At 61.0% G+C, this 26,291-nt stretch overlaps 4 protein-coding genes and 1 long non-coding RNA gene across 10 annotated transcripts in view; 2 read left to right on the top strand and 3 right to left on the bottom strand.

The window, feature by feature from the left end:
• The window catches only part of SPSB3 (splA/ryanodine receptor domain and SOCS box containing 3), a 5,620-nt gene extending 5,408 nt beyond the window's left edge, over positions 1 to 212 (bottom strand). Inside the window, exon 1 of one of the 2 annotated variants that reach the window (XM_034670632.1) lies at positions 58 to 212. The gene's annotated coding sequence lies outside the window, so the exon portion shown is untranslated. The remainder of the gene's footprint in view (positions 1 to 57) is intronic. The other variant, XM_034670631.1, reaches the window with a different exon arrangement.
• A 199-nt stretch (positions 213 to 411) lies between these two features.
• On the top strand, positions 412 to 4,355 carry NUBP2 (nucleotide binding protein 2). Of its 3 annotated transcripts, none has more exons than XM_002920182.4 (7): positions 413 to 548; positions 1,856 to 1,974; positions 2,051 to 2,249; positions 2,985 to 3,139; positions 3,283 to 3,393; positions 3,537 to 3,606; positions 3,796 to 4,355. In XM_002920182.4, exons 1-7 carry the CDS (start codon positions 533 to 535, stop codon positions 3,939 to 3,941), a joined length of 816 nt encoding a protein of 271 aa, XP_002920228.1. In that variant the 5' UTR covers positions 413 to 532; the 3' UTR covers positions 3,942 to 4,355. The 3 variants fall into 3 exon arrangements, with proteins under 3 accessions (XP_019656244.1, XP_002920228.1, XP_019656245.1); XM_019800686.2 differs by lacking the exon at positions 413 to 548 and adding an exon at positions 793 to 921; XM_019800685.2 differs by lacking the exon at positions 3,537 to 3,606 and having other exon boundaries at positions 412 to 548.
• Positions 4,356 to 5,031: 676 nt separating this feature from the next.
• Positions 5,032 to 9,555, bottom strand: IGFALS (insulin like growth factor binding protein acid labile subunit). The gene is made up of 2 exons (XM_019800683.2): positions 8,037 to 9,555; positions 5,032 to 7,006 (listed from the first exon to the last, which is right to left on the bottom strand). The coding sequence occupies exons 1-2, from the start codon at positions 8,050 to 8,052 to the stop codon at positions 5,205 to 5,207; spliced, it is 1,818 nt and encodes a 605-aa protein (XP_019656242.2). The 5' UTR covers positions 8,053 to 9,555; the 3' UTR covers positions 5,032 to 5,204.
• Positions 9,556 to 9,773: 218 nt separating this feature from the next.
• Positions 9,774 to 23,337, top strand: LOC117804199. Its single transcript, XR_004628542.1, has 2 exons — positions 9,774 to 9,877; positions 13,199 to 23,337. It is a non-coding gene; the product is annotated as an uncharacterized LOC117804199 (long non-coding RNA).
• Positions 18,344 to 26,291, bottom strand: part of HAGH (hydroxyacylglutathione hydrolase) — a 16,729-nt gene continuing 8,781 nt past the window's right edge. For all 3 annotated transcript variants that reach the window (XM_034670634.1, XM_011226168.3, XM_034670633.1), the window contains exons 5-9: positions 26,103 to 26,211; positions 24,046 to 24,149; positions 23,682 to 23,783; positions 19,119 to 19,198; positions 18,344 to 18,629 (exon numbers count right to left, since the gene is read on the bottom strand). In XM_034670634.1, the coding sequence (XP_034526525.1) occupies positions 18,530 to 18,629; positions 19,119 to 19,198; positions 23,682 to 23,783; positions 24,046 to 24,149; positions 26,103 to 26,211 (495 nt within the window). In that variant the 3' untranslated portion in view covers positions 18,344 to 18,529. The remainder of the gene's footprint in view (positions 18,630 to 19,118; positions 19,199 to 23,681; positions 23,784 to 24,045; positions 24,150 to 26,102; positions 26,212 to 26,291) is intronic.

The raw sequence follows: 26,291 nt of genomic DNA, 5'->3' as shown, positions 1-26,291 counted from the left end.
GTGCGCGGCGGCGCCGGGAGGACCGCAGGGGCGCGGACGCCGCCCGCCACCGCTCACCTGCCACCGCTCCGCCGCTGCCGCGCTCCGCCGGGCGGCCGTGACCTACTTTCGGCTTCGGAGCGAGACGTAAACAATCCCCGCCCCCCGCGCCGCATTGGCCCCGCGGCCGCTGGCGGGCGCTGCCGGGTGCTGGCAGCTCGGGGCTGCGGATAGGGGGCGGGCCGCGCGGCACATGCCTCCTGACGAAAGGTTGCTGGACCTGTCAATCCTGACTCCACATCCCCATTGGTCCCCTCTCAAGCCGTCGGAGGGAGGGCCCCTGTGCCCATTGGATGCGGGGCGAGGCGGGGATGGACACGGAAGTGAGTTCGTTTCCGGTTCATCCTCGGCTCCGGAAACTGCGTGCACCTTACGTGAGATGTGATTGGCTGAGTGGAGCGCGAGTGGGCCTATCAGGACGGCTAGGGGGAGGGCGCTACACGGGAGCGAGTTCGGGCGCCGCGGACGGGTGCTGTGCGGCGCCGCGGGCGGGATGGAGGCGGCGGCGGGTGAGTGCGTGGGGCTGGCGGGAGCGGGAGGGGCCGGTCCCGGGTGTTCGGGGGAGCGGTCGTCGGCGCCCGTAGGCCTCAGTTCACAGCCGCGTCTTGCTGCGCCCGGGGGCCTTGGTTCGGCGGCCTGGTTGGTGGCGGCAGAGCCGTGACTGGAGCGGGGGTCCCCGGAAGGGGAGCCCGAGCTCCGCGTACTCTTGCTTCTTCGTGGAAGTGGCGTTCTAGCAGGTGCGAGCGGGTGCAAGCAGGTGTGGCGTGCGGCCCCGGGGTGCCCTCGGAGACCGGCCGGGGGCTGCTGCTGGTATCGGTGACCCGGACCTGCCGGGAGCCAGGCCCGGTGCCCGTCTCAGCTCCTCCCCGCGAGGCGTTGGAGGTGGGCTCCTTTGCAGCTCCTTTTGAGAGGAGGGTCTGCAGGAGGGCCAGGACCAGGGCGTCCTCTGTGGAGCCCCCGCCAAGGACCCGGGCTTGCGGGCAGGGTGGTGGGGAGAGTAGCTTGTTGGAGGTGGGGCAGGAGTGTGGATGGTGAGGTCAGAGGGTACTGAGACCGAAGGTTAGGGTCTTGCAGAGGGACTGAGGGTTGTGTGGATGCAGATGGCAACCCTGGGGGTGACAGGGGTTGGGATGGTATTTCTTCGATGACATATTAGGCTCTTTGGAAGGAAGAGCCCAGGCAGAGTGGCCCGCAGCAGAGAGCTACAGTTGGGCCTGGGGTGGCTTGGGGGGTAGCCAAGGATGGAGGTGCAGCCTGTGGTCGCCCTTATGTCCTTGGGGCTAAGACACGGTCTGAGCCAGAGAGGTGGGTTTGCGTCCACGTGTGACTGAGGCTTCAGGTCCCTAGAGCTCTAAGCGTCCCTCCTGAGAACTGGAGGCCAGGGCTGCCTTGAGTGCCTCTGACCCCAGGAGAGCGGTTGGACACCTAGGACCTAGGAATCGGACCCAGATCCTAGGAGTCGGGGTGGGGGCCACCCCAGCAGATGCACCTCACACCTGTCATTATAGCCCTGTTTCCCGCTGGAATCAGCAGCCCATCAGTTTACATCACCCACGTGTGTGAGAGCAAAGGCGCGGTCATACACGTGCTCACAGTAGAGAGGGCAGTTTGACACAGCCGCCTTTGGGGAAGCCACAGGTCTGGTCTGGGGCCGGCCGCTGAAAGACCTTCCACCTGGGGGTGTTTGCTTCTGTGGGGGCAAAGGGGCAGGTCTCAGAATTTGGAACGTGGGAGTTGCTTGTGACCCTTTGGAGTGAGCTTCTGAGAGCATCTGGTGCGAAGGGAATTCTCTGCTCTCCTCCCTTCTTCTGACCAGAGCCTGGAAACCTGGCAGGTGTCCGGCACATCATCCTCGTCCTCTCGGGAAAGGGGGGGGTCGGGAAAAGCACCATCTCTACGGAGCTGGCCTTGGCCCTGCGCCATGCAGGCAAGAAGGTGAGCACCCCCACCCTGGCCCCTCCACGGACTGATCTCTGCTCCTGCCCCTCATGGACGTCCTGCCTCCTTGCAGGTGGGGATCCTCGACGTGGACCTGTGTGGCCCCAGCATCCCCCGCATGCTTCGGGCACAGGGCAGGGCCGTGCACCAGTGTGACAGTGGCTGGGTCCCCGTCTTTGTGGACCAGGAGCAGAGCATCTCCCTCATGTCTGTGGGCTTCCTGCTGGAGAGCCCGGATGAGGCTGTGGTGTGGAGGGGCCCCAAGAAGAACGGTAATGATGGGGTGGGGGACGGCAGGGTCAGCCTTCTTGCCTCTCCCAACTGCCGCCGCGTGCTCAAATAAAAGGTCTATCAGAGAGTCCCGCAGGAGCTGCAGGCCCTCCTCCCCAGGGTTCTTGGGTAGAGTTGGAGACCCCAACAGCCGGCTATTTCCAGAACCGTCCTGCTGCTCACCTGAGCGGACAGGCCCGCGTGGGAGCTGAGAGCAGAAGGAACCTCTGTGAGGCTGTCAATGACCCCATCCGTCTCCCGGAGCGGGAAGGGTTCTGCTCAGATCTGAGGCCACCCGGCCGGGGGGCGGAGCGCTGAGGCTGGGCTCTGGGCTCTGCACCAGCAGGCCCCACTAAGCCCTTTGGTGGGAGGGGCAGGCAGCAGGCTCATGTAGGGGCTGCGTGCAGGACGTGCTGACGCGGCCTGGGCGCTGCAGGTCACCTTCTCTGCTGCAGAAGGTGGACGTGAACCTGAGTCCAGGCACAGACACCCCCAGGAGGATCACAGCTCCTGGCTCAGGCCTGAGCGGGAAGTCTCGGGGGGCAGAGGTGGCCCCACAGCCGGGAAGAGAGGGGTGCTTGCGGGGCCCGTGCTGCATGCCTCCCACTGTCTGTGAGGAATGGCTTGCTCCACTGCTGTTGGGCAGACCCGGGACCTGCAGAGGCCCCTCTGTGCGGGAGGCTGGCTGGAGGCGAGGGGCTCGCTCAGACCCCAGTGAGACCCCTGTGTCTTTCTAGCTCTGATAAAGCAGTTCGTGTCTGATGTGGCCTGGGGACAGCTGGACTACCTGGTTGTGGACACACCACCAGGGACCTCGGACGAGCACATGGCCACTGTGGAGGCACTGCGCCCCTACAGCCCGCTGGGGGCCCTCGTGGTCACTACGCCCCAGGTACTGTGGGAGCGCCTTCGCGTTGCCCAGCTGTCCGCGCCCCCCCCCCCCCCCCGCTCCGGGACCCGGCAATGCTCCCTGCTCTTTATGCCCTGGGTGGTGCGCTTTGAAGTGGACCGCTGTTCTCTGCTTCCCGGTCACAGGCAGTGTCTGTGGGGGATGTGAGGCGGGAGCTGACCTTCTGTAGGAAGACAGGGCTGCAGGTGGTTGGGGTCGTGGAGAACATGAGTGGTTTCGTCTGTCCACACTGCGCAGTGAGTCGTGGGGACTTGGCGGGCCAGCCCCCGCAGGGCGCAGGGAAGGGAGGGTCAGGCTGTGGGTGGCAAGGACCCCCCTGGACCTGCCCCCCAAGTGTGTGGGAGGTTCCTTCAGGGGGCCCCGCACGTCTGTGTTCTAGGAGTGCACCAACGTCTTCTCCCGGGGAGGTGGGGAGGAGCTGGCCAGACTCGCCGGAGTCCCCTTCCTGGGTGAGCACAGCAGGGCCACTCCGGGGGTCTGTGCTCCCTGCGCCCCGGACGCATGAGATGGCAGCGGCCAGCCGGGCTTGAGGGGCGCCCGAGGGAGCCAGGGGCGGGCTCTGGGAGCCCTGCATGGGGTGGGGCTGGGAAGCTGGCCGCTGTCCCTCACGGCCCTTCCCCTGCCCTCTCCCTTGGCAGGCTCTGTGCCTCTGGACCCTGAGCTCACGAGGAGCCTGGAGGAAGGTCGAGACTTCATCAGGGATTTCCCTAACAGTCCCGCCTTCCCCGCGCTCTCCTCCATAGCCCAGAAGGTTCTGAGCCAGGCGCCTGCTCGGCTCTCCTAACCAAGGCAGCCCCCTCTTGTGTCTCCTGGCCGTGTGCGCACAGACCGAAGCAGAGGCCGTGGCAGTGCAGGCGTCTCCCCGCCCCAGGAGCCACATCTGTGTGTCAGAGCCACCGGCAGTGGGTGGTTCTCCCCGGTGGGCCGGAGGCAGGGCCCAGGGGAAGGTGTGGGCCTTGGCAGTGATGGCACATCCGCTCTTCCCGGCACGGTGCTCACATGCCCTGGACCCACGGCCGGGCTGCTCCTGGGAGCCAGGGCTCCACGGCGGTAACCAAGCTTGCACGGCTGGAAAATCCTGGGGCGTCCGCCATCCTCAGGGCCACCCTGAGCGATGCTGGGGACAGCGGGGAGCGCCTTGTGAAGGGTTAGACTTGTTAACTTCAGAGGAACCCACAATTAAATGTGTTCTGCCACAGTTATGGGTCTGATGCTTTCAGAGCGTCGTGCCCTGGTCCCGCCAGCTTTGCCCCTTGACCCTGGCCTGTGGGCCCCTGCATGTGTTTGGGTCAAGTTTGGGCACAGTGTGTGGAGGGCTTGGTGATATGGTGGAGAAACATGTGGTGTTGGGGGAGGCTCAGCTCAGCGCAGCTGACGGCCCATCCCCCATCACCCTTCACACCCTCCACGCTGCGGGGCCTTCACACCGCGGGGCCCGGGGCAGAGCTGGGAGTGAGGTGCGGGAGGCCGGGAGGGAAAGTGGGACAGGGCACGGGACAGGGCACGGCACAGCACTCTTCCCAAGGGAAGAGATTGGGATGTAGGCAGAGGAGACAAGGTGGCCCCCAGGGCGGGGGTGACAGGGGACCGGGGGCGCCGTGGACAGACGTTTCCTGGTGTGGAACAAGAGGGGAGGAGAAGGGCTGCTGTGGTCGTCGGGCGGAGGGTTGGCGGCGGCGGGGGGGGGGGGGGGCAAGAACCCACATCCACGCTGGGCACGAGCAGCGGCCACCCTGGCTGTGCCCAGCTTCCCAGGACCAGCTCCCCAGGACCAGCTCCTCCGAGGACACTCCCAAGAGGACGACCGAGGTGCTAGGGCTCTGGACCATGGGAAGGGCACTGCCACCCTCGGGAGCAGGCGGGTGTCGCGGGAGGGGCGTGGGGTGGGGGCACAGGCCCGAGCTTCCCCCCCAAAGCTGCACTCCCGTGGTCACACGTGTGTGTCAGATAGCTTTTAATGAGTGAACCGGGGGGCCCGGGGCCCATGTGGTGGCCGTGCCCACACCAGCAGGGCCCCGGGGTGGCATCCGGCCAGGCCGGGCCTCGGTCAGCAGTGAGCGAAGTGGGCCTCGGCAACGTCGCGCAGGTCAAGGCCCGAGACGCCCGGGGGGCTGGCGCAGGTGATGTTGTTGTAGGCGTACACGGGCGGTTGGCCGTCGTCCCCCTCGGGCACGGCCCGCATGAAGCGCGGCACGACACTGGGCTGCTGCAGGGCCAGCGCCCTCAGGGCCCGGAGGGGGCAGCTGCAGTCCCAGGGGTTGCCCTCGAGCCACAGGCGCTCCAGGCCGGGGGCCTGCGGCGTGAAGGTCCGGAGGGAGTTGTTCCTGAGACTCAGGTAGCGCAGCTGCCCCAGCTGCGCCAGGTCGGCCTCGGGCAGGGCCTCCAGGCGGTTGTGCGACACGTCCAGCCAGAAGACGCGCCGCAGGGGCCGCAGGGTGTCCGCCGCCAGCACCGCCAGCCGGTTGCCGGAGAGGAGCAGGTACTCCAGCTTGCCGAGGCCCTGGAAGACCGGGCCGGGCAGGTGCGTGAGCCGGTTGGCGGTGAGGTCCAGCTCCAGCAGCTCCGACAGCCCCCCCAGGCCCTGCTCCTCCACGGCCTCGATGCCGCTGTCCCTGAGGAAGAGGCGGCGCAGCCCCGAGAGGCCGGCGAAGGCGTGCGGCCGGATGCGGCCCAGGCAGCTGCGCTCCAGGTGCAGGCTGTGCAGCCGGCCCAGGCCGCGGAACACCTGCTCGGGCAGCGTCCGCAGGCAGTTCCCGGACAGGTTCATGACGGCCACGCCGAGGAGGCCGAGGAAAGCGCCCGCCTCGATCTCCCGGATCTGGTTGTCGTTGAGCGTGAGCACCTCCAGCTGGCCCAGGCCCTCGAAGGCCTTCTCGGGCAGCAGCCGGATGCGGTTGTGGCCGAGCTGCAGCTCTTCCAGGAAGTGCAGGTCCTTGAAGGTGCGCGGCCGCAGGCCGGCGATGGCGTTGTGCGAGAGGCGTAGGACGTGCAGGCCCAGCAGGCCGGGGAAGGTGTCCTCCAGGAGGCCGGCCACACGGTTGTGCGACAGATCCAGCCAGCGCAGCGCCTTCATGCCCAGAAAGGCGCCGGGGGCCACGGCGGCGATGAGGTTGTGGTCCAGGTAGAGTTTCTGCAGCTTGGGCAGCTTGACGAACACGTTGGCCTTGACGCTGCGCAGGGCGTTCCTGCTTAGGTCCAGCTCCCGAAGCTCAGCCAGGCCGCAGAAGAGCGGGGGCTGCAGGTAGGCCAGCTTGTTGCCCGCCAGCACCAGCTCGCGCAGGTTGGCCAGGCCTTGGAAGGCGGCGTCGGGGAGCACGGCCAGGCTGTTCCAGCCGAGGTTGAGGTCCCAGAGGCTGGCCAGGCCCTGGAAGAGGCCCTCGTCCACCCGGCCCAACAGGTTGTTGCTGAGGCCGAGCGAGGCCAGGCCCGGCGTGTGCAGGAAGGTGCGGGCCGCCAGGCCGCGGAGCTGGTTCCGCTCCAGGTGCAGGTGCTGGAGCTGCCTCAGGCCGTGCAGCGCCTGTGGCTCCAGGCTGGCCAGCCCGCTGCCCTGCAGGTTGAGGAAGGCCAGGCTGGAGAGGTTCCAGAAGGCGTCGGCGGGGATGGAGGACAGGTTGTTGCCGTCCAGCCACAGGGCCCTGGCGCCGTCCGGGATGCTGTCGGGCAGCCGCGTGAGGTTCCGGGAGCTGCAGAAGACGCTGAGCTCCTCCACGTACTCGTCGTGACCGCAGGTGCAGACGGCGGGGCACGGCAGACTCTCAGCGGCCCCCGGGGCCCCGGGCTCTGCTCCCCCCAGGCCACAGGGGCCCAGCGCTGCCCAGGAGAGCAACAGCACGGCCAGGGCCGGGCCTCCTGCAGGGAGAGGGCCAAGGGACATGAGCCCGGCACGAGAGCTGCAGCCTGCGTGCGCGCTTCAGCCTGGAACTCGGCACCCGGACCGCAGCACGTGACCATGAGGGGCGGCGCTGCTGATGGCCCGGAGGACGGTGGGAGCTCAGAGCCGCGCTCTGCCCGCCTGAGTGGGAAGCAGAGCCGGGCAGGACGAATGGGACGTCCGGCTCAGAACCAACCGCCCTTTCCACCCTACAGGCCCACGAGGTTCGTGATGCCTGTTCTGCAGAGACGGAGAGTAGAGGCCCCCGGCCGTGTGGCCGTCTGCGTCCCCAGCGTGGACACTGAGAGGGGCCGTGCTGCCGGGTGGGCCTGGGGAATGTGCAGGTATGCACTCCCTGCCCTTGAGGGCTGGCCAGTGAGCAGGCACACGGCACCCCAGTTAGGCTCCCAGACTGGGGGGCACTCACCCACGTGCCCCCTGGCGTGTGCGCCTCACCCAGGAACGTAGCCGGCACTCACGTGGGGAGCAGAGCAGGGCGCCTGCCTCAGGGCAGACAGGGACTCCACGCTCAACTCACCAGGGGTCAGGGGTGTTTCAGGACAAAGGGCGCTGGGCCCCACACCAACAACACCCCAAAATCTGCATCACGCGCTGGGCTGCCCACGGAATCGGGGCCCGTCCTTGCCCTCGGCGGGCTCGGGTGTCCGGCTGAGGCCAGAGGCAGCGCTAGAGGATGCCCCACACCCGCCTGGACGGGGCCGGGCCCTGAGGGGGATGGGGCGTCAGGGCCTGGCCTGTGAGGGGCTGCGAGGGTGGCAGTCCGCAGCCCAGGGAAGGGTCCCCTCACACTCTTCCCCAAGTGCCCGGTCGTGGGCCCTGGGACCCGACAGGAGGTGGGCAGAGGGAGCGGAGGTGCCCGAGGGCGCATCCCTCAGCACGGTGGCAGCCACACTTGCACCGTAGACGCCCCCAAGCTGAGCCCTCCCTGGGGCTGCCCCTGGCCTTGTGGGCTGGGTGCGCGGGGCCGGGGCCCTTGGGGCACCTCACCTCTAATCAGGACCATCCCGCGTGCAGAACAGACCACAGGCGGGCCGTGAGCTGGGTGCGTCTGCTGGGGCCGGCTGCTCCTGCCCTCTGATTTCCCCACTGCTGGGGCAGCCAGCACCCTGCTGCTGGCCAGCCCAGCCCAGCCCTACTGGCCGGGATTCCATTAACCCTCTCGTGCCCGGCACCCCGCATCAGCCCCAAATGCCCCAGATGCAGATGGCACAGGGGAGAGGCCGGGGGGCTCCATTCCCCCCAAAGCCTCCTTCATGTTTGGCTGGCTCCGGGCCGCTGGGCGGGAGCCCCTCAGGCAGCGGTGGGGGACCTCCCACTCAGCAGACGGCCACGTGGGAGTTAAGTGAGAGATGGGCCCGGCACGCTGACCACCCCCCTCCTTCCCCCTGCCCATTTCCTAACAACCTGGGTGGGGTCCTCATTAGGACTCCCTGGGGCCCCGACCAGCCTCGGCTTCTGGGACCTCAGGGTCAGCTGGTGTCTGGCCACTCCTCCTCCCCCCAACCTCTTCTAGGAACACCGGGCAGGGCCCCTGGCCCCCTTGTGTTTGCTTTCCCTAGCACTGCCCTCCCGGGAAGAGTGGAGGGAGGCCTGGCCTTGGGGGCCAGGTCTTGTGGCCGCAGGACCAGCCTCCACCTGCTTTGGGACCCAGGCTGTTCTCCAGAGCTCCTGTGGGGCCATGACCAGCCTGTTCCGCACAGGATGGCCGCCCAGTACCTGGCCTGAGGTCAGCCCCAGGTCAGGCCAGGAAGAGGGTTGACAGCCAGCATGGCCCCTGGCTGCTCGAGCAGAGGGAGCCCGGCCACGCCCTCATCCACCTGCCCTGGGCACAGCTGGCACAGCCAGGGAAGGGGTCCTTGGTAGAGGCCGGGAGGCAAGGCCGGAGGGCTGCACTGCACGTGGCCAGCCCCCAGGAAGGGGCGATTCGAGCAGCAGGGCAGAGTCGGGCTCCCCTTGAGAGGAGAGCCAGGCTGGCGGCGGTTCCGGGAGGCTCTCCAGTGTACTTCCTACCCAGGAGGCGGCAGGCAGCAGGTCTGCAGCCCAGCAGGGAGGGCAGGGGGAGCTGCGGCGCCCCTCTCCATTCCCCCCACCCCCGCCTGGCTCACAGCTCCAGGTGCCGGGGGTGGGGGCAGCTTTATCTCTCCCTTTATTGAGCTTTGATTGATTTCCAGGTCGGTTCTCAGCCTCTGTTCTCAGAAATTATAGATCCGCGGGGAGAAAGTGCACGCCCAGAAATTGACACGGTAAACAGGGGTTTACACAGCGCAAAGTGCCGACTCAGCACGTTCCCGGCCCTCGGCAGGGTGGGAAGGGAGGGTGTGCAGCGGGAGGGGACAGGGCTCTCTCTGCAAACTCCGGCTGGCCCCCTGCGGCCGCAGCCCTCCACGGGGCCTGGCCGCTGGGGAGGGTGCTCCCCACAGCTACACCTGCACCCCCCCCCCCCCCCCCCCCCCCCCCCCCCCCCCCCCCGCTCCCTCGCCGCCCTGGCCACTCAGGGAGCTGGCCGCCTGAGGGTGTCCCTGAGGCGTCTGGTTTCATTTGCTGCTGATGGTCACGTATATGGCGTTGCACGCAAGCACTGGGTCTGGCTGCTCGTACACACAGCTGTCCCCGCGTCCTTGTGTCTCAGGACGCGCTCACCCGCCTGCTGCCCACAGACACTGCACCGTGAGCCTGTGGGTCCTCGGTGGACTTGCCAGGATCCAGGTGTGCGTCTTCTTGGCAGGTGAGGCTGAGCCTTCCCAAGCAGTTAGCGGGTCACCACCTCCTGGGGCCGAGGGGTGCCCTGCACGCCCCACCATCACCCTGTCTGTTCCCGAGCCCTGAAGGTGAGTGGATGGTGGCTTTTGTTCCGTGTTTCTCAGACACCGGCAGGACCACAGCCTGTCAGCTCGCGAGCCAGGGACTGTCCTGTTCTGTGAAGGGCACACGTGTGCGTGTCTTGCCGATTTCTGGTTAGGGGTCCGTCTGATCGGTGTTTTAAAAACATCAGTCTTGGTGCAGGTCCTTCACCGGGTCTACGTGGGCAGCGTGTGCTTCTGCCCCGGAGCGAGACTTTCCTCTCTGTCATCCTAACATGGTCTCCTGAGACGTTGCGCACTGAGCCGGATCCGTCAAGTACTGCAGCGAGGGTGGGAAACCTGCCGTCCGATTTCTCAGTCTTGGGGGTTTCACGGCCACTCCGGCATGTGGACTTGAACGCTTCTGAAGCACCTTGGGAACACGTCAGGGTCCCCTGCCCACGAGCGTGGAGGCGGGGGGCCGTGTCCGTCCCTCGCGGAGCAAGGCCTCCCGCCTGCAGCCTCCCACGAGCGCAGCAAGGCTCCGTGTGCGGCGCCCCTGCTCTCCCTTCCAGGCTGTGTGAGCAGCTCACTGGTGTCTGCCCCGAAACCACAGCCTGTGGTGTGGGTTGTGCTGAGATTTGTGCACAGCGGACCCCCTCGCCCCCGCACGTGGTGCACATCCTCCTCTCGTCTGGAGTGTCCCTGGTGTCGCTCGGCATTTCTGCGCGTTCATGTTACGATCGTGCACCTGGTGCTTAGATTTTTCCTAGATGACGGTGACTCTTCGATGCACTTCCCTCCTCAGTCTTCTCTCTTCCGCTGTCTGTCCGGGCTGAGAACTCCGGAAGGGTGTCGACGAGTGTGACGCCTGCACCGACAGTCCTGGCCTGACTGGCACGAGGTGCACGGCCCCCCGTTTGTGTGGTGCGGCCCAACCTGTGCTCCAGCTGCGGGACGCTCACGTGTGCCGTGTGCTCTCCCGTGTCGCCCCGTGGCCAGAGAGCAGGTTTTCTGCGTCCGCCCGCACGGCAGCCTGGAGTGCTCCGTGCCGTGGCTGAAGGGCAGTCGGTGGCAGGGATGGGCCGCCGTGGGTTCCGCTCCCCTGCTGAGCTGCCGGACGTCTGCGTCATGTGCATTCAGGGGCTGCTAGGACGTTGCCACGAGCATATATCTACAACTCTGGTGTGGACGTGTGTTTCGTGCTTCTGGGTAGGTTCTTGGAGGCGGAGTCGCTGGCTCACATGGTTATTTATGTAAAACTTGTAAAAGATGTTAAGTCATCTTCGCACCCAACATGGGGCTCAAACTCACGACCCCGAGACCAAAAGCCGCAGAGCCACATGCTCCACTGACTGAGCCGGCCAGGCACACTTACGTCTGTGCGCTCTCCGTGGCCCCACACCCTTTCCTTACGCGCCCCGCTGTCCCGTCCGGCGCGTCAGCTCTGCTTCCTGGGTGGGAGGCTAAGTCTTGCTCGCTTTGAGGTGGTTCTGAGTTCCAACACTTGATGGATTATAGGTTATCAAGCATAATATTTGCGGATATTTTTCCCAGTCTGTGGCTTATCCATTTTTTAAAAAAATGGGGCGCCTGAGTGGCTCCGTCGGTTAAGCATCAGACTCTCGATCTCAGCTCAGGTCTCCATCTCTGGGTCATGAGTTCAAGCCTCACCTCAGGCTCCATGCTTGGTGTAGAGCCTATTCTAAAATAAAAAAGACGTCGTCCCTTAAAATGCAAAAGTTTATTTTGATGACATCCAGCTCACTGATTATTTTCTTTTCTGGCTCATGCTTTCCATGTGCCTCACACCGGATCACAAAGATGTTTTAATCAAGGGATATGCAACACCTTTCCATTTACTTAGATCTTTATAAATCTGGTACTGTTTTTGATAAAATAATTTCTAAGTATCTTGTTAGTTTGGTGCTACTGTGAACGGAATCATCTTAATTCCATTTCCAGCAGTTAGTAGCACACAGAAATGGAATGGATTCTTTTTACTCACCTTGTATCCCGGGACCGGGCTAGACTTCCCAGTCCTGGGTGTGTCGTGTATGTGGAACCCTAGGATTAGCTCCCTATGGGGTCATCTCGTCTGTGAGGAAGGACATTTTTTCCTTCTTCCTTTCCTGTCTGCACCCTACCGTGGTCTAGTGGTTTCTTCATGCCTCACTGCACGTCCAGTACAAGGCTGAGTACAGAGCACGTGCAAACATGCCTCGCTCCTGGTCTTACGGGTGAGCGTCCCACCGGTCACCATGAATTCCGACGCTGTGACGGAAGAATGCTCTCAAAGGGACAGCCGTCCTCACCCCTCGGTCACGACTGTGTCCGGCCACCCGGGACAGTGGGACCGCTGCCGAGTTTCCAGGTGGACCCAGTGTCATTACAAACATCCTGGACGAGGGTCTCTGGGGGCAGGTGGGAGGCGATGGGAGGATTCCACCACAGCTGCTGGTGTTGGAACGCACAGGAAGGACATGAGGAGCCAAGGAATGAGGGCACCTCTGGCAGGAGGCCCGGGCGGGGCAGCCGTCGGCCCTTCACACAGGCGTCGTCTGTCCTGAGGCCCAGGAAGCTACCTTCCGTTCACGGTGGACGCACGACCGTGTGTGTGGGTGTGGCCGGGGTTTTGCTGCTTCCACGGAGCTGATCCTGGGTTTTGTCCTTCGCTCCATGAGGACGGGCTACGCTGTCCGTTGACTTTGGCATGTCTGGCCGACTGACATTCCCGTGCTGACTACTTGGTCGTGGGACAGGACGTTGCTGTGCTAGGGTCAGTGATCTTTCGTGGTGAATTCGACATCTAGGTTCACAAGGGACACTGATGTCTAGTCTTCTCTCGTGAGGTCTGTTGCTTTGGTGTCGGGACAACGCTCCCCTCACAGGAGGCTCAGGCAAGCGTCCCTCTGCGTTTTCTGAGTCTGTGTGTGATTGGTGCTACCGACGGAGCAGAAGGCTCCGTGAAGCCGCTGGGCTCTTCCTCTAACGAGGACTTCAAACTTCATACGAGTTCGATTTGTTGTTACAGGTCCATTCTGATTTCCTGTTTCCTTGCGGGTGCATGGAAGTGGTCTGTGCCTTTCCAGGGACTGGTCCGGGCGGTTGTGCCGGCGTTCCCTGGGAGCCCGGATGCCTGTCCCTCGGGGGGGAGGGGCAGCCCTGCCCCTTCTCCTGCGTGATTTCGTCGACGTGTGTGTGCTTTGCTGGCAGCGTAACTGGGGGTTTCTCAGAGAACTTCGTGATCTTCTCAACTAATCTTTGGGTTTTCTGTTTTGCTGACTTTTCCTTTTTCTTCTAGTTCCTTTGCATTTTGTTTGCTCTTTTCTCCGGTTTGACATAGAACCTTTCCTCTTTTCTGTGCAGACGCGTGAGGCTCTGGGCTGTGCGGTGTGCCACGGACGGTGTGCTTTCCACGTTCACTCCTTCTGACCCACGTGCTGTCAGAGAGCTTTCTGGAGGCAGGGGGCGTCTGGACTTCATTCTGCCACAGGGAACGGATTCTGCTGGAGTTAGCAAACATACGTCATTGTTTTGGTCTTTTAAAATTCATCGTGACTCATGTTGTGGCTTATGCCGTGGTCTGTGCTGCAGAACGCCACGCGGGTGGGCTGTTCTGCACACACGTGGGTTCCGTGGAGTGAGCGTGCTCACCGCTCCCCCTGCATCCGTGGTGATGGGTCATCCCGGCCGTCTACCTCTGAGGGAGAATGTAAACCTCCACTTTTCAGGGCACCCGGGGGGCTCAGGCGGTTAAGCAGCAGATGCTTGGGTTTCGGCTCAGGTCGTGATCTCACGGTCATGAGACCAAGCCCTGCACTGGGCTTCACACTCCGGGCACCCATGCCCATTCAGACTCGACACGAGACGTCCGTTGCTTCAACAGAAGCTTGTTAAGAAGTCAGGTTCCAGCTTATGAATATTAGCTGACAAGTGAGAAAGCTCTGTGGGCCAGGGAAGGAAGAGAAAAGACGCGGTGTCCTGTCTCCCTCCCCGACCACATACACCCACCTGGCCACAGTGGGACCCCAGATGGGCTGACCCTTCCCACAGAGTCCTGGGTGCACATGGGGTGCAGCCCCTGCACCAGACTCTGTCCTAGACCCACCACGACCCAGTTCTTCCCAGCCTCTTGCTGTTCCAATGCAGAATCAGCATCCGCAGAAGTAGGTGGACCAGAAGGAACCTTTTATGGTTTTACTGACGGATTAATGATGCGAAGTTTGGGGTTACTAGGGGTGCAGGGGTGCTCAGTGCCCTGGAACGGTGCCCTTGGTGCACTGCTGTGACCCTCACCTCATAAACAAAACATTCGGAAGGTTGACTGGTGAAGCCCGGCGACTTCCTAGCTGCAGTGGGGCACGTCCCACGGAACCAGCGCGTGACACAGGGCGGCGGCAAAGAGCAGACAGGCCCCACCGGGAAGACAGATCATGGAGCCCTAGGGAGAGACTTTCACATGAAGCCCCTCCGAGGGCAGCAGCGGCCCTGGGTCAGGAGTCGGGAGCAAGAGAGGCAAACGCCCAGGCTCTGGGCTCATAGTAGAAAGGACATCAGTCCACGGCAGGGAAGACACGAAGGAGGGACCACGCGAGTCCCTCAGCCACACTCTGGGCTCCACACCAGACGCCCTCGGGTGAGTGTCCAACTTCACGTTCTTGTTCACAAGGACAACACCCCTGAGGAGCTGAGAAGGCAGGAGCCCCAGGAAGGCGTCAGGGAGCGGGAGGGCACCCCGGGCCCTTCTGAAAAGGGGGGCGCCTGGCCAGCTCAGGCGGTGGAGTGTGTGGCCAGACCTCGGGGTTGTGCGTTCAAGCCCCACGTGGGGTGTCGTGGTGACTTCAGATCTTTTAAAAACAGGAAGAAGAAAATACTGGAAAGCAAGACGCTTCCCAGGTGGCTGAAAAACAAGGGAACGAACAGGCCCGTAGCTGTGGAAACACCAGGCTCAGATGAGAATTTACCTTCTTCACACTCCCCGAGACCAAACACTCCAGTCCCTTCATCATCTGCCAGCAGCTGGGCTCCGGCGAGAAGGCGTCGGCACCCGGCCGGCGGCGATAGCCGCAGGGAGACAGCACACCCAGAACCTGACTGCGCAGAATCCACTGAGGAGACGATGTGAGGACACCCAGTTCCCGCTTGGGGGGACTTCTGGGTGTCCCACACACCTGCCCCTCCTCCTGGCACCTCTCCCTGCTGGCATGAGCGCCTCTCCGGCACCCCGACCTCCTGACCTCACTGCCCCATGAGCGGCTCCCGGCTGCAGGACTCCCCTACATGCTGGTGACCCCCTAGGGTGCATTTCCAGCCTCGACTTACCCTGACCTTCCGCTGCCCACCCACCCCCACCCCAGGGTGCTTCACAGCCAACTTGGCCTCCACTTGCCCAAACCCAGCCCCATGGGCCTTCTGTGAGCCCCATCTGTCTCCCCACAATGCCACACTCACAGCTCAGACCCCAGCTGGGGCAGAAGCTGGGGTGTCCTGCTCAGCTCACTGGGAACCCCTGCACCCCTCGAGCAGCCCCGCTGCGGCCCTCAGAGAAATGCTGGTGGAGGCCCGCTCTGCCCACCGGTGCATGTCTTCAAGTGGGCACCAAGGTCCTCCCGTGTCCTGTCTGCTGCTCCCCTGCCTCCTCTCAGGGCTCAGCCACACTGCTGCCCCAGGGCCTTGGCACTCACTTTTCTCTCCAGGTGTCTACAAGGCCTGCCCAGCCGCGACAGTTCCTGCTCTTGCCCGATTCTCTCTAGTGCTTCCTTCGTCCAGGCTGGCTGCCAGGTCCCTCTGCCAGGACAGAAGCTCCACGAGGGTGGAGTGAACCCCCAAAGCAGCTCGGCCTCGGCCACAGCAGCTACACTCAGGTGTCTGTGAAGCTCGTCAGTGAGGTCGGGGATGAGGGCCACGGTCTCGCTCGCCTCACCTCAACCTGGGAGACCCAGGGAACAAAAGTCCCAGCAATGGGACCATGGAAGGTTCATGAAGGGAACAGAGCTCAGGCGGGGAGGAGTAGATGGTTGGGAACAAAGCTGACTGCACTTCTCTACGCTCCTGACCCTGGAATGATTTAAACAGACACCATTTACAACAGTGTCAAAGGACGAAGGACCAGGGACCGGACGTTCCCAGAGAGCTGGCCTCTGGGGTGAGAGTCAACACCCGGTGGAAAGGCATCTGCTGTCCAGTGGTCTGTCTGCCCTTGCCCTGGTTTGGGCAGGGAGCCTCCGAGTCCTTGGAACTCCCCACAGGGTGCAGAGGGGGACTTTGTTGTTCACAGGAGCCCGTGCCACGCTGGGGTCAACACAAGGGGGACACGGCACATACGGCCAGCAGTCCCAGGGACGACGCAGTGACACCGCACAGCACGACGCAGGCTGAGATGTGCCAGCAGGGTGACGCAGTGTGTCCCACAGAGAGGGCGCAGCTTAGCACTCCGGGCCCCCCAGGCCTCGCCCTGGGGCCCTGCTCTTACCCTTTATAATCAAACTACAAAATCCCAAGGGCAGCACGTCTCAGAGTTCTAGGAGCCATCTGGTGAGTTACTGAGCCAGAGGGGTCCACAGTGGCCGCACAGACCCTCCAGCGTGGACGGGTGTGGCTGAGCAGCACACCGCCGCCCCAGGGGAGCCCACGCAGTCTTGCTGGGGACCGAGCCCTCAGAGGCAGGGCCACGCGGACATGGGCGCTCAGCGTCAGAGTTGGGTTTTAGCAACAGGGAGAGCAGCACAGACCCTAATGCTGGACAAGCGGCGTGTTTCAAACTTGAAATTTGCAACACCAGCCCAGAAATCCCGCGCGTCACGGTATCACGCCTGTTCCGACCCCAGCCGTAAACATTCTCATGTTCATACCTCAGGGCAAACGGCCAAGACTCTGCCGAAGGACAAAGTTGGGCTGTGTCCCTTCTTGGAGATGAAGAATTATCCTAAAGCCGTAGGAATGCGGCCTGTGGGCCCACAGGACAGGTCTGCAGCAGGGCTGGCGGTGCGCACGAGGAGGGACAGACACCCGGGGACACACCGCTGGCCCCCAGCATGAACAGCATTTTCACAGGAACCACAGACGTGAGGGTCCAAAGGAAGCGCAGAGCTACTGGACGGACTTACGAGAAGGCAGCAGAGGAGGGAAAGGTCAACGGGTAACGCGCACGTGACCGCAGTAAGGATTTCTTCAGTGAGACGCCAGCATATGAAGCCAGCAGCCAAAGGGAAGGACTGCCAACATGCATGATGGGAAACCAAGGCCTCGTGTGACTAGTGAGGAGCAAAGCCCAGGAGAAAAGTGGGGAGCCCCCCCCCACCCCGGGCGAAGCGGCGGTCCGGGGGAGGAAACCTGAGTGGCCAGCAACGCGCGCGGAACAGGATCCAATCTCCCCCTGCGGCAGTGGGCCAGCCCCACGGCGGGTGGCACATGGATGCGGTGGACGTGGCTCTCACTTGCAGGTAGGCCAGAATGTTCTCCCGCTCTCCACGGCCAGCATGCAGCGCCGGCACGAGAGCATTTCAGAGCCGCACGTCGCAGACCCACAACCTCAGCCACGTGTCTGGCTCCATAGCAGGCCCACCGCGGCCCCAGAGCCCATGGGGCAGCCCGGCAGGAACCCCCTCACCAAGGGCAGCACGTGCAAAGGGCAACAGCTACTATTCGGGGCCCGTGGCCCAGAGAGGCTGGGTGATGGGGCATGTCTTTCTCTTCATGTATTTTACAAATATTTGTGTGCTCTTGGACATTTCCATGTGCACTTGGGAGCACAGGACTAAGAGCAGGGGGACCGTGGGGGAATGCCAGCAGGAAAGGGAGAACACACACACCACAGGACACCGCAGGCCCCAGGGGTGGGGGCTGCCAACACCACAAAGCATGCTGGGGGGCATGGGCCCCTCCGCCACAGCTCTACCCCGCATGCGCGCAGTCTCCAGGGTGGACGGGTGCGGCCAAGCAGCACGGCAACGAACACAGAGACACCTAGGCTATTTCCAGAGCCGTACAACAAGACATCTAGAAGGTCCCGTGCAAACCCCGTTCCGTGACAGCCCCAGGGGTGCGGGGGGGCTGCAGGTCACAGGGAGCTCTGGCTCCATCTAGAGGTCATCCTCTCTGGACAAGGACTCCGTGCTTCCCAGCCGTGCAGCACCGTGGCCCAGACAGGCAGCTCCACACCCGCCCAGAACCTCGACACATGACCTCAGCGGCCTGAGGCCACCTAGGGAGAGTGGTGACCGACAACCTCGGCTGGAGAAGTGCTACCTGGAAGCCGTCCCGCATCTGCAGGGAGCACCATCCCGGCAGGAGAGGAGAGCGCGAGCGGAGCCCCAGGCACCGTTCTTCCCCACAGATGGAAGTCAAAGGACCAACGTCCAGAACAGAGGAAGACCTCCAGATGCAGAAATGGGCCAGCTGGGAACAGCCCTTCCTGCCCCCATCGTGCCCTGGGTCTGGCCGCACCACTTGGTCCTCCCACCCACACCGGCGGCCAGAGAGAACAGAGTCTCCAAGCCGAGCATCCAGGAATACGCTTTCAACTTCTCTTATAAATATGCATTAGAACATCTGGTAACAAGCAAAGGGCTCCGAAATTAATTTAAAATTAAACCAAGACTGGATTTCCTACACTCCTGGTAGGAAATTTATCTAAAACATCCGAACACCCACGTGCTTGAGGGTAGCGGGCACGGGCCCCCCAGGCCCGCAGCCGCCTCAGTCCCGGGGCACCTTGAAATGGTCCTTCTCTTTGCGGATGGCCCTCATAGTGGTCACGGGGTCCGTCTCGCCCGCGTGCTGCTGCACGGTCTTCTCCCTGCGGGAGCCGAACACCAGACTGCAGGCTGCGCACCGTGCCCACTGCCCTCCCAGGGCGCCGGGGACAAAAAGAGCCAGAAGTTGGGACGTTCTTAAAAAATGGAATGCCACAGCCCACAGCCAGCTTGTGCGCTCCTAACTGCAGAACCCATGCGGCCAAGCCATCCTGCTGGTGACCCGGAGAGCAGGGACGCCGACTTCCCACTGGCATCCAGCACGGCCCAGGTGGCAGCTCCCCGAGATCCCCAGGGACTGTACCTCAGCTGCCTATGGATCCGAACTCCAGGGTCAGAAAGGACCCCAAAGCCTGGCCAGGGCACAAGGAAAGCACCCCCCCCCTTCTGAGAAAAGGTGCCTGTCCCCTAGGCGAGGCAGTACGTGACAGAGGTCGGGGCAGCCTCCAGCACTTGGGGCCTGCAGGGGTGCTGGGAGCAGACACCTGGGCTGTGCGCGGCGGCAGAGCCGACATCCCCGAGGGCCCGCTCACCTCACTCGCATGAACGGGTTGTAGGTGAGCTCCTCCGCGATGGTGGATGGCACCGTGGGCTCCCCAATGCTGTACTTCTCCTGCGGACGACACAGCTCACTTTGACACAGAAACTTCTAAAGGTAACATTTCTAAGTACCTTCTCACGATCTTCAAATGCCGTCCAACTCAGAGGGCAGAGTGAAAGCTGGCTCAGTGTGAGGACAGGCTCCTTCCTGCTGTGCGGACCCAAGTGCCCTGGCCGCCGCCACCAGCAAGCTGTCCCTCCTCCCCTCGCCGTCCCGAAGGTGAAGGGGGGATGCCAAACCTTTCGTCAATAGGAAGTCCGTGTTTTACAGTATAGAATAACCAGCAAAAACACAGACAACGCAGAAAAGAAGAAAACACCCAAGTGCCCCGCGTCCCTGCCCCGGGATAAGCACCCCCCCCCCGGGAGGTGCTCATCCCATCACAGGGTGTTCAGGCAGGACTATGCCCTTCACGGGCTCCCGAGAATGACCCAGGAAGAGCCTTTCGGCAGGCAGCTTGGCAATTGTAAAAACAAGGCAAAAATTGTTCTTTAAAAAGATCAACAAAATTCGTAAGAATGATGAAGGAACCCAAATCGCCAACAGCAGTCTATCACTACGGATCTAACAGCCGGGGGTGGGGACATACTGCTCTAAAAGGAAAAGCTAAACAAAGGAAACTTAACAAAGGAAACAAAGGAGAAAAATTTTGATCCTCCTGAAAAGCAAGTATTTCTTAGGTAAGAGACAAGAAGTACGAACCATAAAAAAGTTAACATGCTGGACTTTATCAAAATTAAAAATGCTTACTCTTCAAAAAACATTGTTGAGAAAATAAAAAGCAAGCCATAGAATGGGAGAGACTACGTGACAAACTTACAAAAAAAAAAAAAAAAAAACAAAGAGAGAGAGAAACATCCTCTTAACAAAAATAAGACGATGCAATTTCTTAAATGGCCAAATGGAAGCCTCGTGACCTACCACGGAGCAGGGTTATCTGCAGCCCTGCAGAGCAGACGCGTGATGGGAATGTTCTCTTTCTTTTTTTAAAAGATTTTATTTATTTATTTGACAGAGAGAGAGACAGCCAGCGAGAGAGGGAACACAAGCAGGGGGAGTGGGAGAGGAAGAAGCAGGCTCATAGCGGAGGAGCCTGATGTGGGGCTCGATCCCATAACGCCAGGATCACGCCCTGAGCCTAAGGCAGACGCTTAACGACTGCGCCACCCAGGTGCCCCAGGGAACATTCTCTGTCTTAACTGTGACGGGGGGGTGTGTATCTCCCAAAATTCACTCAGTCGTTCACTTTAACGTTTGTTACATGTGAGCTAAACCACAACAAAGTTGGTATTTTTTTAAAAATATGAAAATTATGTCAATAAATTTGAAAACCTTGACAAAATGGGCAAATTCCTTGAAAGACACAAGTGGCTCACAAGTGATCAAGAAGATGTAAAAATCTAATGGCCACACATGCAGACACACATTCGTAACAACAAAGATTTTTCCACAAAAAGCATTCAGTGTCCAGGTGGCTTCACTGGTGAATTCTAACATTAAACAAATAAATAATATCAGAAAAAAACCCTTCTGGAAAATAGCAGTAAACACTTTCCATTCATTCTATGCGGCCAGCATCACCCTGATACGAAGACCAAACGCACTGCAAGAAAATAAAACTGCAGACCACGATCTCCTGTGAACACAGAAGACACTACAGCAACGTAACGCAGCACGACCAAGGTCTGTCTGGAAAGCAAGGCTGGTTTAACGTTGGAGACCAGCTGATACGCTCCAGCATATTAACAGAGTAAAGGAAAAAACTTACTTATGTAACAGATGAAGAAAAGAACCAGTTCACACAACTCAGCACCCACTCATGATAAAAACTCTCCGAAAACCAGGAATATAAGTCAACTCCATCAGCCTAAGAGGATTTACAAAAAGCCCACAGCTAATATCATTCCTCGTGATTAAAGACCAAATGCTTTCCCTGAGATTGGGAACGAGGCAAAGGTGTCCGCTCTCACCACTGACATTAACGTTGTCCTGGGGATCTTAGCCAGTGCAGCGGGACAAAACAAGTAAACAAAAGGCATGCAGATTGCAAAAGAAGGAATAAAACTGTCTCTATTTGTTGATGAAGTGGATGTGTGCTAAGGAATCTAAGGAAAAGATGCTAGAACGAGGGAGGTGAGCAAGGTCACAAGATCAAAATGCAAAAATCACTTGTTTTTCTAAAGACTTTAGCAAATAATCATTTCCAATAAAATCCAAAAACGTGAAGTTCTTAGGGATACATTCGACAATGTGCACGATTTCTGTAACAATGAAAATCACAACATATTGCTGAGAAAAACTAATGACCTCAATCAATGGAAAGCTAAAGCAGGTTCGTGGAAAGACTCAGCGTTGTTAAGACCTCAGTTCTCACAAATCTTTTGTTACAACACAGTCCCAATCCAAAGCCAAGCTGACTTTTTGGGTAAAAATTAACCAGATAATCCTAAAATTTGTGTGGAAATGCAAAGCACTTAGAAGAGCCAAAGCCAGTTTTAAGAAAGTCTAAAGCTAGGGGACGTACACAGCCTGACTCCTAGACTCACCAGAAGCTACAGCAATCAAGGCTGTCTGCTACCGGCGGGGGGGACGTCCAACGGATCAGCAGCGCCGAGAGGAGAGGCCAGAAGTGACTCGTGCCTATACTGTCTGTTTTATTGAGCGAAAATGCCAAGGTAACCCGGCGAGGAAAAGACCGTGTTTCCAACAAATGGTGTTAAGCACCTGGATGTGAATATGCAAAAAAAAAAAAAAAAATGGCCCTTCTACCCTTACCTTAGACCATACACAACTGGACCACAGACCTACATACAAATTTGTATAAACATAAAAACTAAGACCATTAACTTTCAGGAGAAAACACAGCAGAGTCTCTTTGACAAGGGGCGTGCAAAGATTTCTTAAGACACGAAGTGTCAAAGAAAATACTAATAAACAGATCTTCATGAAAGGTATGAACTTGTATTCTTAAAAAGATACTGTTAAGGGGAGAAAATGGCAAGCCATAACAACAGAGAAGACATCTCAGGTACGTTTCTGACAAAGACTTGTTTCCGGAATATATAAGGAATTCCTGCAACTAAGACAACCCCATTTTTTAAATGGACAGAAGATGCGAACACACGCTTTGCACAAGAGGGCCCGTAAGAGGCCAGTGAGCCCAGGAGAGACGCTCGGTTTCTTTACCCTCAGAGACGGGAATTTTAAACCCACAAGGAGACGCCAGCGCACGCCCCCCAGACTGGCTCCCGTTCACGTCAGCACCGTGAGGAGCATTCCTGGAGCGAACGCCAGGTGGTGCAACCAACGGGGAGGCGGTCTGGTAGCTTCTTAGAAGGGAAGCCCACGCGAACCACACCTCCCCCCGGGGTCCGCACCCACAGCAGCGAAAACCCGTGTCCACGCCGAGGCGCACGCAGGTTCGCAGCCGCTCTGCCCACAGGAGCAGAAAGCTGGACGCCGCCCGGACACCGCATGGACACGGAGCGCGAAGGGATCTCACGGGCACGTGCTGCCAGAATCCATCAAACTGCATTTTCCTCACTCAAAACAGGTACGTTTGATTGGATGAACATCATCTTCCATAAAGTTTAGTTTTTTAAAGCAGGTAACTACGCACACAATTAGTTTGGTGCGTATAGAGTGCTATGGAAAGGGCACTAGGACCCGTTATTAAATGAGAAAGAAGCCACGGAACAATACGTAAAGCAGATACACAGGGCGAGTCCTGTGAGGTCACGAAGAATCCTCTGTGCGCGCCGCCAACAAAGGAGTCACGTTCGCCAGCTGACGCAGGTGGCTGAATTCTAACAAGTCTTGTTTTGTCAGCCCATGGCCCAGATCGATAAAGATGCTCGACCAAAACAGGTGATTTATTAAAAAACAGAACTGCGAGGCGGCACTCTTCCCTGAACGGGCCGGAAGGCCCCGCACGTGAGGCCTCCCAGCCGTGTGTCTTCCTGACACCCTCTCTCGGGGACTGAGGGGAAGACAGACCCCCCGCATCCAGGAGCACGTCCCTCAGCCCAGCCACCTGCAGCAGCACTTCCAGACCTCGCCACCGACGATGCCTCCAGGACAAGAAGCCAGCCCTGCAACCAAACCTCTGAGCACCGGGGTCATCACAGAAATAAATGCCTTTCAGACAAGCAGCCTCTGGGGCGAATCCCACTGTGTGCCCCCAGCAGGGAGGCTGCGGTGCCCACTCACTGTCCCGCCTAACCCGTAGCCCAGCACATGGACAACAGGTCAGGGACTCGCAGCTCCGGCCTCCCCTGGGCACCTGCTAGAAGTGTGGGACCCCGGGCCCAGCCCAGACCCCCTGGGTCGGCAAGGACCTCAACCAGACAGCCGGGGCTTCCCCGCTAGTTCAGGGCAGGCCAGGAGGAGCACCTCGTGCTCACACCAGAGACGGTGCCCCAGACCCCCAGTGCTCCCGGGCAGCCCCGGCGGGTGACTGCCCCACAGACGCACCCCCGCAGCGCGCCCCGCTCACCTTGGCCCAGGCCAGCTTCTCCTGGACAGCAGCGTTGCTGGGCTCCACGTGCCTCGCGAACTTGAGGTTGTTGATGGTATACTCGTGACCACAGTACACTCGCTGGGGAAACACCACACTGTGAGCTCGGAGTCTCCAGAATCTGACCACAGACCCCTCGGAGCTGGGCACACGGGGCTCCGGGCTGGGTCTGGTTAGCGACAAGCACTGTGCCCCTCAGGACACAGACACTTCGTGCGTGCGTGTTAGACAACAATAAAAATACATGAACAGAAAGCCTCGCTTCCAGAGGAAGTGCCCCCGCCCTTCCGCTCTCCCCAGCATGGGAGGAATGTGAGGGCCCCACTCGCGGGCTGCTGCCTACCGTGTCTGGAGGGAGCCGGCCCAGGATCTCAATCAGGGCTCTGTACATCTCATCCGCTGTCCCTTCGTAGAACTTCCCACAGCCAGCCACGAACAGGGTGTCGCCTGAGAAGCAGGACAGCCAGGGCAGCAGTGGGGGCCGCCAGCAGGACAGAGAGACAAACCAAGAAACCCTAACCCCCAGCTCTCAGCTCCTACCCCCCCACTGGTCCCCCTCAAGTCTCACTGGCACCACCAGCCCCCCGAAACAGCTGCTCAAACCCACACCTTGGGTCAGTGAAGGGAGGAGTAGGGTGACCTCATCTTGTCAGCCCTAGTGCCAGGAACCCCAAACCAGCCCTCGTCCCTACGGGCCCAACAGCCCTCCAAGACCCTCCTCCCGTGTCTCCTCTTACCCTTGGCGGCCAGCGCCAGCCTCTAGCACGCCCCTGAGCTCACCAGCCACCACCTGGGTCCTCAGCACACAGGCCTGCCACCTCACAGAGCCCCTTCCTGCCTCAGCCCTTTAGAGGGGACGTCCCCTCCTGAGACCTGCCCAGCCTCTGCTGCCTCCCTGCCCAGCAGGAGCTCGGACACACTTGTTCTCCAGGCCCCAGTGGTGGGGAGTCCTCCTCTAGCAGCGCTGGCCAGACCCGTTCCCAAGAAGCCCGAACCACAACCCAGGACCACAGGGCTACCGTGGGGTCGTGCCAGACAGGAGTCAGGGCCCACCTAGCGAAGGCGGTGCCACACTGCCCCCCAGGACACGACAGGACAGCCTGGTGGTAGACTGGGGTTCTGCCCCTGAACAACCCCTCCAGGTAGGTTGAGTCCACAAGACCCCAGAAGAGGCTGGGGCACACGCAGGTGCAGGAGACTTCGAGGTCAGGCCCTCCCTCTGGGGGAGCAGCCCCTATACCCACACCTGCCGCCGTGCCTCACTGCACGCCCTGGTTCCCACACGTTCAGTCCTCACCGTCCAGGCGGCAGACGTCAGAGCCTCAGCACCGAGGACGCTACGCAACTCATCCACACACCACACCTCTGCCAGCCGCTGTCCAGGAGGACGGGCACAGCGTAGGGCCTGGGCTCAGGGCAGGGTCTCAGAGCAGGCAGCCCCACCCCCCAAAGCAGGGAGGAGGCTTCTCCAGTCTGCGCAGTCCCCAGGGACCCACCTCGCTCCCAGGCCCTGATCACGCCCCACCCCTGGCACTTAGCCAGGCTGACATCCGCACAGCGGTGACGGGCGAGCAGGCATGACACCAGCTGCCCGTGGCCACTCGAGGGCCTCCGCACTCGCTGTTCCCACAGGGGGCGCTGGGGGCCGGTTCCCCCGCCCCACACTGGCCGTCAAGGCCCAGAGCAAGTCCGGGGTCCCACGGCGAGAATGCAGAGTCCGCTCAGGGGCTGCAGCTACTGCTACCACACTGGGGACACCAAAAACGACCGAGTCTTTAAAGCAAGCTTCGGTGTGGGGGTGCTGTCCAATTCACGAGGCGGCAGAGGCCCCCCCTTCTGTTAGCACCTCTGCCTGACCCAGGAGCCCACGGCCGCGTTCGCTGGTAACCGAGCCCCGCACACGCCCGTCCCACTGCGGAGTCCCTCCAGGAGCCCCATCGCATTTCCCAACTAGCTCCCACTGCAGTGACATCATGACTGAAACTTAAATTTCTGCAAGACTCCGGACTTGAAAGCTGTCGATATGGGCTGAGAAAGGTCAGGACACAGAGGGGCCTCTGTGCAGCCCACAGGCCTGCTCCGCGTCCGGCGGACGCGCTCAGCCATTCTGCTCCTCGCACGGGCTCCCCAGCCAGCAGCCACAGCGCCTCACGTTCCCTCAAAACGGAGAAGCCCCGCCCCCCAGATTGCTAGAAAGGCCTGTCCTGACAGTGCCCCTCACACGGCCCGAGCTGGGGCCTTCCTGTGCTCTCCCTGAGGGCCAGGGCAAGCTCCCCGACAGCCCCGCGCAGGAGGCTGCAAATGCTCTCCTTCTCCGTCCCCAGTGTTGAGAGATATCCCTAAGTCAAGGGGGTCTTTGCAAAGAATCCTCGGCCCCCGCACACACACCTGCACGCTCACCTGTGAACACGGCAGGGGGCTCGGAGCTGCCGGGCTTGGTCACGAAGTAGCAGATGTGTCCCGAAGTGTGGCACGGCGTGGACAAGCACTTGACGCTGAGCGACCCCACCTTCAACAGAGCACGCGCTGGCGAGCCCGCCCGAGGGCTCCCGAGCAGGTGCGCCACCGGCCCCACGGACGGACGCCCCC

This window comes from Ailuropoda melanoleuca, chromosome 10 (genome assembly GCF_002007445.2).
Source record: "Ailuropoda melanoleuca isolate Jingjing chromosome 10, ASM200744v2, whole genome shotgun sequence".
Classification (NCBI taxonomy): Eukaryota; Metazoa; Chordata; class Mammalia; order Carnivora; family Ursidae; genus Ailuropoda; species Ailuropoda melanoleuca.
This window is presented reverse-complemented; position numbering and strand designations above follow the sequence as displayed.

Bases quoted from the DNA above. Each gene is read 5' to 3' on its own strand.
- NUBP2 (XM_002920182.4), top strand. The intron at 3,140-3,282 runs GTACTGTGGGAG...TCCCGGTCACAG, and splicing joins TCGTGGTCACTACGCCCCAG to GCAGTGTCTGTGGGGGATGT. The intron at 3,394-3,536 runs GTGAGTCGTGGG...TCTGTGTTCTAG, and splicing joins TCGTCTGTCCACACTGCGCA to GAGTGCACCAACGTCTTCTC.